The 12,966-nt window shown below is 41.0% G+C and overlaps 1 protein-coding gene across 1 annotated transcript in view; it reads left to right on the top strand.

Moving 5' to 3' along the window:
• The window catches only part of tnmd (tenomodulin), an 81,936-nt gene that overhangs the window by 48,668 nt on the left and 20,302 nt on the right, over positions 1-12,966 (top strand). The window contains exons 3-4 of the mRNA XM_085131236.1: positions 4,309-4,449; positions 10,737-10,844. Coding sequence (XP_084987362.1) covers positions 4,309-4,449; positions 10,737-10,844 — 249 coding nt within the window. The remainder of the gene's footprint in view (positions 1-4,308; positions 4,450-10,736; positions 10,845-12,966) is intronic.

The raw sequence follows: 12,966 nt of genomic DNA, 5'->3' as shown, positions 1-12,966 counted from the left end.
CAACAACAGGTAGGCTGTGGTGCCAAGAAAATATGGCACTGCCAGCCTGACCCACTGATAGACAGAATAGAGCCAAATGTTAAATGTCACCTCAGCAGACCAGGCAACGTAATTCCAGTCATTTGTTGTACAGTTTTGGTGAGCCTGTGTAAATTGCAGCCTCTGTTTCCATTTTTAGCTGACAACAATGACACCTGGTGTGGTCGTTTGCTGCTGTAGGTAACCTGCTTCAAGGTTTGACATGTGTTCATAGATGCTCTTCTGCATACTTTGGTCGTGGTTATTTGAGTTACTGTTGTCGTCCTATAGAATGAAGGCAGCAGTATCAGTATGTTAGCCTCACCTCTAACCCAATGGCAAGTGGGATAAGCGATGGATGGATGGATGGATGGATGGATGGCAAGTGGGATAAGCTCTGGATGGATGGATGGATGGATGGATGGATGGCAAGTGGGATAAGCTCTGGATGGATGGATGGATGGATGGATGGCAAGTGGGATAAGCTCTGGATGGATGGATGGATGGATGGATGGCAAGTGGGATAAGCTCTGGATGGATGGATGGATGGATGGATGGATGGATGGATGGATGGATGGCAAGTGGGATAAGCTCTGGATGGATGGATGGATGGATGGATGGCAAGTGGGATAAGCTCTGGATGGATGGATGGATGGATGGATGGCAAGTGGGATAAGCTCTGGATGGATGGATGGATGGATGGATGGATGGCAAGTGGGATAAGCTCTGGATGGATGGATGGATGGATGGATGGATGGATGGATGGATGGCAAGTGGGATAAGCTCTGGATGGATGGATGGATGGATGGATGGATGGCAAGTGGGATAAGCTCTGGATGGATGGATGGATGGATGGATGGATGGCAAGTGGGATAAGCTCTGGATGGATGGATGGATGGATGGATGGATGGATGGATGGATGGATGGCAAGTGGGATAAGCTCTGGATGGATGGATGGATGGATGGATGGATGGCAAGTGGGATAAGCTCTGGATGGATGGATGGATGGATGGATGGATGGATGGATAGCAAGTGGGATAAGCTCTGGATGGATGGATGGATGGATGGATGGCAAGTGGGATAAGCTCTGGATGGATGGATGGATGGATGGATGGATGGCAAGTGGGATAAGCTCTGGATGGATGGATGGATGGATGGATGGATGGATGGCAAGTGGGATAAGCTCTGGATGGATGGATGGATGGCAAGTGGGATAAGCTCTGGATGGATGGATGGATGGCAAGTGGGATAAGCTCTGGATGGATGGATGGATGGCAAGTGGGATAAGCTCTGGATGGATGGATGGATGGCAAGTGGGATAAGCTCTGGATGGATGGATGGATGGATGGATGGATGGATGGATGGATGGATGGATGGGTGTTGTCTTCCTATCAGCTTTAAGGAGTCAAGTCATTCTCTTTTGATGTCTGGCATCCATAACAACAATTTAAATTTTATCGCACTTTTAAATTAAAAAGTGCTTCATAGTATAAATAAATGCCATGCATTAAAGATAAGTACGCATTTTCCAACATATAGCCACATAATCATAGTCTGACATTAATTACAACATACAGATGAGACCAAAATTCTTTTTTTCACTAATTCCTGAAGAATCTTCAAAAAAGCATACGTAAACATACTAGTTTTCTTTAGAAAGCATAAATTGTTTCTCTTTGCACACAGTAACAGATTGTTTTCATAAAAAATCATAAATTACCAGGGTCAGTATTATTAGCCCTCTGAAAATCTGATCCTTTTATTGAGCCGCAGCAAAAAAAAAAAAAACACTGCTGTGTAATGATGTGCTTTAACTTTGCAATACTCAAAGTGTGTAAAACCAAGTTAAAACCGATGGTTAGCAATGAATTTAAACTATAAGAGTATAAAAACTTCAACAAGCCATTTTGGACTTGAGAAAAAGAATTGTTGATGCTCATGAAGAAGAGATGGATATACAATTATTGCTGAGTTTCCAAGTGTCAAGAACTGAAGTGAGAACTATCATCAAGAAATTCAAAGAGGGCCACACAGTACAGGATAAGCCTGGCAGAAGTAGGCAGCAAAAGATTTTAAAGTTTCTGGGGAAACAGCTCGTGAGAGATGTGTCTAAAGACCCCAAATTAACTTCCAAGACATTAGTGAATGACTTGTCTAAGTTGGGAATCTTAGACTCGAAGAAGACAATTGCTAGAACGCTGCACAGGAATGGACTGTGAGGTTGCAGACCAAGAAAACCTTCACTTGTGCAGAAGACTGAAGTACAATATGATTTAAAATTATGCATTCTGTAATCGTGTCCTTTGGTTAGATGACATGAAACTGGAGCTCATTTTTGTGTGTACAACCCTATAGTGAAACACGGTGGTGGTGGTATTATGCTGTGGGATGGGTCTGGAACTGGGAATCTCATGAAGATGGAAGGAATCACAAAGAGAGAAGGAGACGTGTAGACTTTGAAAGAAAACCTCAAGCATCCAGTAGCAAAACTGGGTCTGGGTCATCGCTTTGTCTTCTGTGACGACAATGGGCCAAAACATACATCACTCCTGGTGAAGGACGACATCCAGAAGTTCAAAATGAACGTTACTGACTGGATTGAGCATCCAAGGTCCATGCCAGAGGACCATCAAAGTTGAAGGAAGTTCAGAGATGTGTTAGGCTACGTTCACACTGCAGGCGAAAGCGCATCAAATCCGATTTTTTTGACCCTCTGCGACCCATATCCGATCATGGTATGACAGTGTGAACGGCACAAATCCGATATTTTCAAATCCGATCTGGGTCACTTTCGTATGTGGTACTGAATCCGATACATATCTGATGTTTTAGAAAGCGACTGCTGTTTAATGGTCAAGTCGCATTAAATCCGTCTTTTACGTCACCGACACAAGACAGACGCCAATTATCAGCGCCGGAGAAGATACCGCGAACGCTTCCTGACCATCCGGTGAAACTGTTGGGAAGACAACGTTGGAGGAACGTGAACATTTTATTTGTACTGTATAATCTGCAGATTCTGACAGAAATCTGTAACTATCCTTTGAAGCAGCGCTCCTCTAAAACAGCAATAAGGATCATTATTAGGTTATTTACATTATTATGTAAACAACAAAATAACTTAAAGCAAAAATTGGGAAACGTGAAGTCTGAAGTCTTTATATTAAGGGCCATCAGTCAAACAATACTGTTGCTCTGGGTCTAAACAGAGTGCGTTGTGTGTGACGTCTTCTTTTGCGCATGCGGCCGCTTTGAGCGTCACACTAGAGCGCGTTTGCTGTCACATTTTATCTGTAGTGTGAACGAGCAGACAAAAAAATCGGATTTGATCAAAAAAATCGGAATTGAGCATCAAGACCTGCAGAGTGAACGTAGCCTTAGACATGTTGAGAGGTACAACAAATGACTAAAGGTTGTTATCCAGCAAAAAGGAGAAACAACTGACTGTTAGCATCAGGGGAGCTAATAAGCTTGACCCTGGTAGTTTTTGGTTTCTGTGAAATCTTTTTTTGTTTCTGTGTGTAAAGTTAAATGATGTAATCCTCCGAAATAAAACTGGGATGTTTGGAAAAGCTGTGTTACCTTCCTTGACTTCTAACCCCCTCTGATACTGACCCAGGTTACTGCAGCTTCAAGTATTTAAAACTCATATTTTTTTCTGTTCTTATCCTTTCTTATGGGAGCTGGTTTGTCATTCGACCTCATTATTCAGTCTGATGTTGAAGTCACGTCACATGTTTTCTGCAGGTCTTTTGTATTCATCTGTTGGTTTTTTGTAATTATGGATCATTTTGATCTCCGTTCAGATGCAGGTGACATATGAAAACATATGTTTATTTAACGGTTGAATATTCTATAAACCGGCGCTCAATAGCCTGTAAATATGTGTCAATCTCATTCACACTTCTCACCATTTTGTGACAATTATTCTGCGGCTGTTGTGTTTTTTCTGGTTTTGGCACCCCAAAAATGAAATTCCAATTCATAATCCTGCGTTCGGTGCCACCATCGAGTCAATTGTTTTTTCCTTTCAGTGAAACAGCTGTCAATGAGAACAACACCAGACCTGCTCGAATAATTGAAAAAAATCTGAGATGTTGGCAGCGCAGCATTGTTAAATTGTAAAGCGCTGTTAAGCATTTAAAGATGGCTGAAGAATTCAGAAAATTGCTTAATTTTTGATGTTTTCACTGATCTATATTATTGAGCGCACAACAATGATGTAAGGAATGGCGAAAGCATCGCTCATGCATTGATCAGAGGGCCGTGTGGTTGTTTGTGTCGTTGCAGGTGTATGACCACGAGTACAAAGCTGTGGTGGATGGCGTGGAGACAGACAGTACAATGGAGATAGACCCAGTTCACCGCGTTGAAATCTTTAAGATGGGAAATGGGAGTGAGGAGATTCTCGAGGTCCACGACTTCAAAAATGTAAGTAAAGGTTAAACAAGGCCATGTAAGCTATTTTTTTTTTCTTTTGATGAAAAACTCAAGCTGTACCCATGTCTTCTCGTCAGCAGAGGATGTTGTATGATGTTCACATCCTGCCCTTTTTTAAGAGACAATTGACAACGTTTATCCTTTCTTGAAATCCTATTTTTCTTATCTCATCCTTTGTCACTCTGGATGGGAAAAAAGATGGTACGAACCTTTGAAACATCACACAGACAGAGTGATGGAAATTATTCTCACTGAGGTGTTCACGCAAGGATCAAAAACACAATTTCAAAAATACAGCACTTATGGTATCAGTAATTGATACTAAAGCAGCAGCGCGCAGATTTGTTATGTGGCTTTGTGCACACACACAGCAACCCAGAGTGAAGAATTCAGACCCCCATAAAAAATCGCTTTCTTCCCACTAATTCTATACACCAACTTTTTCACAGTACAGAGACAAACGCTATTAAGAAGCCCGTCGCTATTTGTTTCTCGCACCTTATTCAAATGCAATTTTGTCTCCAGCCGAACTCATTAACTTACCTTTCATTCCTAAATCCTGCTCGACTGTGCAGGAGGCTACACATGCTGCACCTCGGAGTAGAGAGTGTGCTGCTTGGCTGGGTAATGAATGCTCTTACTCTCACACCATTATTTACTGTGAAATGTTGAGTTGCCAGGCTGAATGTTACAGGATACACCTCATCCAAAACAAAATCCTACGCTGAATCGTTATTGTTTCTGTTACAATGGGCTTTGTGAATCTAAAATGGCTATATGACAGAAACCAGCACAGCACCGGAAAACTTTAACCCCTGCAATCAGTCTCTCTATTTCCTTCTCTCCCTCCCTGAGCCCACTCTGTGTTTGCGTGTGGGTGTATGTGTGTGCGCGTTTGTGGCCCACATACATAAACATGCGTGCCTGTTGCTTGTTCCACTTCCTGTTAGTGAAGCACATCCCCCGAGGAGATTTGTTTGATTCAGTGCTCCACCATGGAAGACTAAGTAACAAGCGAGTGAGCAGAATAATTCAAACCTCATTGTGACAAAAATCTCGGAGAAAATTTACAATTGGTTATACTAAGTGGAAGCTTTTGCACTGATGTTAGAATTGATTTTGTTTAATACAAAAAAGGGGAATGTCACATGTTATTACACAGACCAAAGCCACCTTTAAAACAATCTCCATCAAGCCCGAGGGCTGTGTGATGAATGGAAAATGAGGGGATTATACCACCAGGACTGTGAACCATTAGACTCATTTTAACAGGAGAGGAAGGAAAAATGGAGAAAGAGACATCCTGAGAGGGAATTACCAGGGTCGTTTTCACGTTAAAACGAAGTGAACAACTGAACCAAAGAACATTTAGGCAAACAGAAATTTGTTTCTGCGCAAGGTTTCAAATTGGTGTTTCAATTTTATCTGCACAACAAAGCAAAGGTATAATAAAGTCAAAATTGGAGCATGTTAAGTAGCCATTGTGTTAAAGTTAAGTTTACTTTCTTGGTGTGTTGTGTTCTCTCTCCAGTTGCATGATTGCTTTCCTTAAACTCAACGACAGATTTCCTTAAGGATTCTCTAAACTTTTGACATAATGATGCAAAAGTGAGGCTGCCCAAGTTTTCCAAGGTTTGCTTCACTAACTACAAAGGCTTCAAACAATGCTACGGTAATGTGGCCTCGCCTGTAAAGAACAAAGAACCTCGCTTATTGTTTCCTGACATTTAACAAGAAATTTTAACTTTAACTTCATGGAAACATATGTATGTGTGTGTGTGTGTGTGTGTGTGTGTGTGTGTGTGTGTGTGTGTGTGTGTGTGTGTGTGTTTCAGATTGACCTTGTTGTAGTTTGCTATTCAGGTGTGTTAGGTGTAGATTTACAAGAATAAAAAGGTTTTGTAAATACATCAGAAAATATCAGCAGCAATGTTGTGGGGGTCAAGCAGTTCAGCATTGTAGAGACCTCTACAATCCTTCTTTGTTAAAGCACCTTTGGCAGCAATGGCAGCCTTGAGTCTCCTTGGAAATAATCCTAGAAGTCTGGCACACCTTTCTGTTAAAAGTCACTCTTATTCTTGCAGGCAGAATCTTTAAAGTTCAACCAAGTTGGATGGAAGGAGTTGGTGCGCAGCCATTACGTTCTGTGTGGTTCTAGCCTCAGCTCTAGTTAAGCTACTTCAGGACTTTCAGACTTTTCTGCTTCAGGTTGTTGTCTAGATAAAACATAAATCTTCGCCCAGGTTTGAGACCCTGAGGACTCTGGAAAAGGTCTTCACTTAAAATTGACCCATATTTTCTACATTAACCTTTTCCTTTTGCCTGACTTATGTTCTACTCCCAGTTGCAGCACAATCCTGCGGCCACTGTGTTTAATAGCAGCACGGGCAGGTGTGCGAATTTTCTAATTACATCGATTTAGTTCACAATTAGTTCAGGTAATTACAGTGGACTCAATCAAACCATTGAAGCAGCAATGATAAAAGTCAACTGTGGAGCTCAACAGTGGTATTACAAAAGATCTAAATGCTTAAGCAAATGGGATATTGTGTTCTTTATTTTTATTCTCGTGGGATACTGTGGGGAACTGAATTCACTCTGAGATGATTCTGAGCCAACAAAATAATCTGTAAAACTTCCAAGCGTCGGAAAACTTTAAGAAAGCACAATATATCCCTAGACTGTGAGAGGAAACCATCAGCAGAGCCGTCTGAAACAAGGGTGAGCAGCGTTTTTCCCTCATTTACCACCTGACCTTCTTCATCAGGCGATGCACACCCTAAGCTATAACTCCCGCCAGCTTCGCAGGTATTTCCACATCTGACTTGGCTCAAGTTCAGACTGCAGAAGTTGTCAGTCATATGTTTTAGCTTCTTATTTTCAAATAGTACTACCTTAGTTCAAGGTTGCCAGCATCCATAAATCACCACAGATGCTGGAAGCAGCAGCTGTGAGTGCAGCCATTCTGTAATATTTATGTTAAAGTTGTGTTTTTAACAGACACTTTCTCTCAGTGTTTACTTTTTCTTTAATTCCTCTCCAGTTAACCATCAACGTCCCGGTCAAAACCTAATCTTGGTGACACAGTCCAAATGACTGATATATTAATACACGGACGCCACGGACCGGTTTATGCCCGACAACATTTTCATGGACCGGCCTTTAAGGTGTCGCGGATAAATACAACAAAATAAAACTAGAACCGGCACCGAAAAAAAGAAAATTTATTCATAACACACGTGTGTTATGAATAAATTTTCTTTTTTTCGGTTTCAATGTTTCAAATGTTCTTTTTTTCGGTTTCAATGTTTCAAACATTGTTTCAATGTTTCCTTGCTATCTGGGACGTGAAAAGACCAAGGACAACCGAGTAAACGATATAAACGATAACAAAATAACGCTGAAAACCGATAAAAACCCTGAAAACTATACATTTCACACCTGAGCCTCAAGTCTCGCGGCCCGGTACCAAACGACTCACCGTCCGAGGCCCGGGGGTTGGGGACCGCTGTATCTAACAATAATGCCAGGAAATCAGTACCCTCCATCAAGTCTGATGTGGATGTCCTTGACTTCACTTGAATTTGTGCTGGCTATGGCAACAACATGACTGTTTCATTGCAAATTTGGACCAGTTTGACAGAAGTGTTCTTATTTGGACAAATATCTGCAAAACATGTGTTATTGTACTATTGAAGGCTGAATCACAAAATGAGTCAAATGGGCAAAAGCAACAAAAACAATGGAGAAAGACAGATATGAGGACACATCACCACCTTTTTTCAGTTTTTTTAATTAAAAATCATAACTTGTTGAATTTGTAACCAATTTTCAAGAAACAAAAAAGTGTCAGATATATATTTATGCTAAATGATCTATGTGTTGTCATACAAAAATCTTAACTTGATAGTAAAAGTAATATTTCTATAATGTAATCCTTTAAAAAATGTTCCGCAGCAGCTTATTTTTTGTGATGTCTTTCTGCCTCATCGAGTATAAAATGTCAAAAAAAACTGACAACATCACGCCCCTTGTTACAAATTAGTTCTCCTTCTCAGGTTCGACTTGAAAAGGCAGCTTTAGACGAGCCATTTGGCTCAAAGTCTTGTGTCCTCACTGCTGCCGTCCTTGAATGTCTTCTAACGTCTATCTTTTGGCAGCCTGCACACAGCAAGTCAGCCTCAACAGTCCTGTAAAGCTTCTGTGGCTAAACTTCAGGCACATACCATAGTCAACATTTTGACAGATAATTTAAATAATTTAGGAGTACTTTACGCAATAAAACACAGAGCAACATAATCACATCCAACCTTTCTGTTTATAAGATGCTGTTTTCTACGTTTTTACTTCTTTTGTTTCATGTTAGCCAGTCGTCTTTGCAGATAACCTTTAACCACGAGGATGTGTTGGTCAGAGGGGAATTTAGAAGAAAAAACCTGTCTCTTTTTTTTGCTATACGGTCTACTGCCTCCTCTTCTCACAGCAAATAAAACGGAAGCATCAAACCTCGCCTCCAGCACTCATCCATCGAAAATTTCTTTGGAGCACTTTTGAAATTCATGACTGCAGGAAAACTTTTGATGAAGTTGAGGATAGCCTACGGTAACATAGCATCCTGCTTGGATTTCTGTGATTGACTGTGATGTCTGGATATTGTGAGGTGGACTATCAGTAACAACAAAACGTGAAAAAATCTTTAAAATTTAGAGGGTTTTTTTGTTTTAGACCCATACAGGTCCACCCTAAGGTTACCAGTGGATAGTGCCACACTGATAACGTGTAATGTATTGTGCAGGCTGTATTTAATATTTTAAACGAGATATAATTGTCATACTGTTTAACATTTTCATGTTCCATCTTGTAAATGGAGAGTTGCATAGTTCATGGGTAAGAAATGTCACATAATTACAGACATTTTTGCAGGTAATGTGAAGGCATCGCCCAGACTAATGCCAGCTGACATTTGAATGAGCTGAATGATGCATGCTGTTACATGTTCTCCATTCTCTTGATAAAACTTAGATGAGCATCTTGCACGTGGATACACCGAGTGGATCTTTCAATGTTGTCTGTTAAAATGGCATTGCTTTCCCATTTCTCAGCCCTATGTTAATGTGTCTTTCTTCATTTTCTGGTTGACCAAGCCCAGTAATCAGTGTATCTCATCACAACATCGCCCTCTTTTCTAGCGCTGCAGCTCCCCAACACAGTAGATCCAAATTAAACAGAGACTCATCACAATAAAGCCCGGCATAAACATAATGCTTTTGTGCTTGAGACTATTATTGCCCCATCCTTTTTCCACACAGATGAAATTACATGCAGTAGATTATGACAGCCATCACTTTGTATCGTGTCTCGTACAGCTGGTATCTGGCTCTCGGAGTGACAGCGCCGCTGAAAATATCGAAATAGCACCCACATGGTCAAGTTAACCAATTCAAAGGAGATGTCATAGCAATCACCGTGTAAGTGTAATTAAATTTAGATTGAATCAAGTCCATTTTCATGGTACGGCTCATACAATTTTTACTTGATGCGAGTTTAAAGCAGCTGTGGCAGATGTAGATCCCGCCGTCTGTTCTAATGCTGTGTGCTGAACGAGCAGCTCTCTGCAGAAAATAAATTGGATACAATCTGATCTACTGAAAGTCTTTCAAACTTATTCCGGCTGAATATCTTAGATTAACATACAATAGCGGCGAGAGGGAATTAACAGATCTTTCTCGCCTATTGAGGCTCTGTGTGTCAGACTGAAAAGAGCCACGGTCCACATGGTGGAGGATCATCAGTGGAGCTGAAGAGAGTGACTCCACACTTGACTGCGCAGATTAAGAGAGTGACAGGGACCTATGACTGGCTAATTCAATGGGGGCAGTCTCTGTAGAAAACACTTCATTCTCAACAATGTCACTTGGCTCTCCTGTGCGATATATCCTGCTATAAAGCATTACCGAGCCACAGTGGAACACCCGCTACCTTTTTATTTCATTCAGCTTGAAAGCAAAAGCTGTGTTGCAAGAGCCAAGCAGACATCAATTTTACGCCACGATATAAAAGTTTAAAAAAAAAACATGAAGGAGAAGAAGAAGATCAAAACACACCTCTTCTTACTCATTAGGTTTTAACTTTTTAACAGCTTTGATTATCAGCAAAAAGCTGAGCATTTTAAAATGATTGCCTCAGTTCATATGAGATATCCACATCACAGAGGGCTTCTGAATGATACATATATCTGAATTCCTGAGTATCCCTTCATTTCTTTTTCTTTTTCAAAGGGAATCACTGGGATCCGGTTTGCTGAACATCAGAGGTGCTACATCAGGGCCCAAACTAAGAAACTACCCGCAGTGGCAGAGGTGGAGACTGAAGACACGGAGTTGCTGGTATGCCTCCTCTCTGTTGCATGTAGCTCGGACTCTCTTCGGTCCCGCAGAGGCTGTCATGCATACTGCAGGGAGATAACCAGAGTTGAGCACCGCGAGCGCCACACAAATCCTCGGCCTGTCCATCTCGTCCCATCTCCCCCAACCCTCTCACTGAAGAAAAAACGAGGGTTTGTGGTAACTGTAAAACTGCCTGAAAGCTACCCGAAAACCCATAGTCTCTTTGTGGCTCACATCAAATGGTGTTTGCTGTCAATCCTGAGCCAAATATTAATTTTTAATCATCTCCTCCAAAGGCTTTACCCAAATAGCCTAAAGGGGGAAGGGTGGAAGAGAGGTCTGAGGGAGAGGTAAACCATTAAAATTATATTTTTTTTAAAGCTGTTTTCTTTGCAAAATTCACAAGGCTCCCTCTCCAGGTTTAGAGTGATTTATTTCATTTTCGGGATTCCTACAGTTGTGTGTGAACTTCAGAAAAAGGAATGGAGGAAATTCAGTCAATCAAAATTCCCATTTTTTCAGTGTCACAGTGCAATTCACAGAGTGGGCTGCATGTTCAAAGAGAAAATCCTCCTCTCGAATGTCTCTACTGCTAGCATACTCTCATTTACATTTCACATTGTAGCTGAGAAGAAGTAGCTGGCAAATATCTGACGCACCCCACTCACTGCCTTAGTTTAAAAACAGACTAAGGCAATTGTCAGACCACTATTGGTTTTAACTTTAAGAACACAAGCTGTTACACCCCAAAAACACCAAACACTGTTTTGTTTTAAATTCTTCTCATCTTTATAATGTCTGATCTACATTTACAGATACTAATTGCCCAGGCAGCACCATATGTCCGTGCCATCTCTAGCTTCTTTTGTGCACTGTGAAGCCTAATTGGCTTAATTCACACCTCCAAAGTAAATCATCTAAGGCCAGCAAAGTGATAGGACACATACCAGTAGTTAAGGAAGCCTTTCAATAAAGTAATGATTTGTTTCTAAGCTGCGGCTTGCATGAAGTTCTAATTGTAGTCTGGTCCAATCTTGCCTTAAAAGATGACACACAAGAAGAAAAGAGCTTTGACTCAACTTTCTAAGTAGTGTTAACCTGGCAGCAAACACACAGCCCTGCCCCCTACAAAGTCTTTTTCTAAACTACAACCACAGCTAACGAGTTTCAGATTGCGTGTTTTGAGAATGCATTCTTCTCCCTTTGATTATATGAAAAGGAAACATTTATAAAAGTAAACACAGCATATCGCTGCACTGCAGGTGGTTAAGGTGGAGGTGGACGTTAGTATCGCAAAATCCAACATAATGTCATGTTTACTCACTGAAAAACCCCTGTAGGAATAAAGATTTAGTTCCTCCCTATAGCTTTTGAAAAACAATTGTAGGACAACAAATTAAACCGTTTTTCTTACATGCTGGTAAAAACCACAAACGAGCTGAAAACATATTTAGTGTTGCAAAGTGGCATGTAAATATAATTCTCTTCAGCCGTGGACTTCATAATCTCTAAAGATTCTGGTGTTTGAAGGAAGATTATTGTGCTGAGAGTGAGCAGAGGAGACTGATTCCAATCTCATGTCTGCGCATTTAAATTGATGCGACAGCCAGGCGCTCGTTAGCTTACCTTAGCATAACAACTGGAAACAGGAGGAAACGGAGAGCCTGTCTCTGTACAAGCATGCAAATGCCTGCACATTCAGAAATGTAGAGCAGATTGCAAACATGGCACGTTTTACCTGGCAGAACATTTTCTCCTTGTGCTCGTGCTGCTCGCCTGGTTACCTCAAAGCAATAACTAGAAGACGCCGGAAGGTCACGGAAAACGTGTTTTTAGCTTGCAAATTTGTAATATGTGTGTAAACTAACATGATAAATGCCATAAACATTTGTGATCTGATTGCGCACTGATCTTTTCCAGCTCACTGAAATGAATCTGTAGCTGCACACTCTGGCACATCCTCAGCTGACAGACACGACGCTGGGATTTAGCTTATCTAACTCTCTGCAAGAAGCCGCATAATTAGTCAATTCACATACATATATATTCATCGATCAATACCACATAAATGCGATACATTATTCTCTTTATGCTCTTTCCCCTCTGTACTTAAACCACTTTA

Source organism: Neolamprologus multifasciatus, chromosome 2, assembly GCF_963576455.1.
Source record: "Neolamprologus multifasciatus chromosome 2, fNeoMul1.2, whole genome shotgun sequence".
Taxonomy (NCBI): Eukaryota; Metazoa; Chordata; class Actinopteri; order Cichliformes; family Cichlidae; genus Neolamprologus; species Neolamprologus multifasciatus.
The sequence above is the reverse complement of the archived record's forward strand: the minus strand, read 5'-3'. Positions and strand labels throughout refer to the sequence as shown.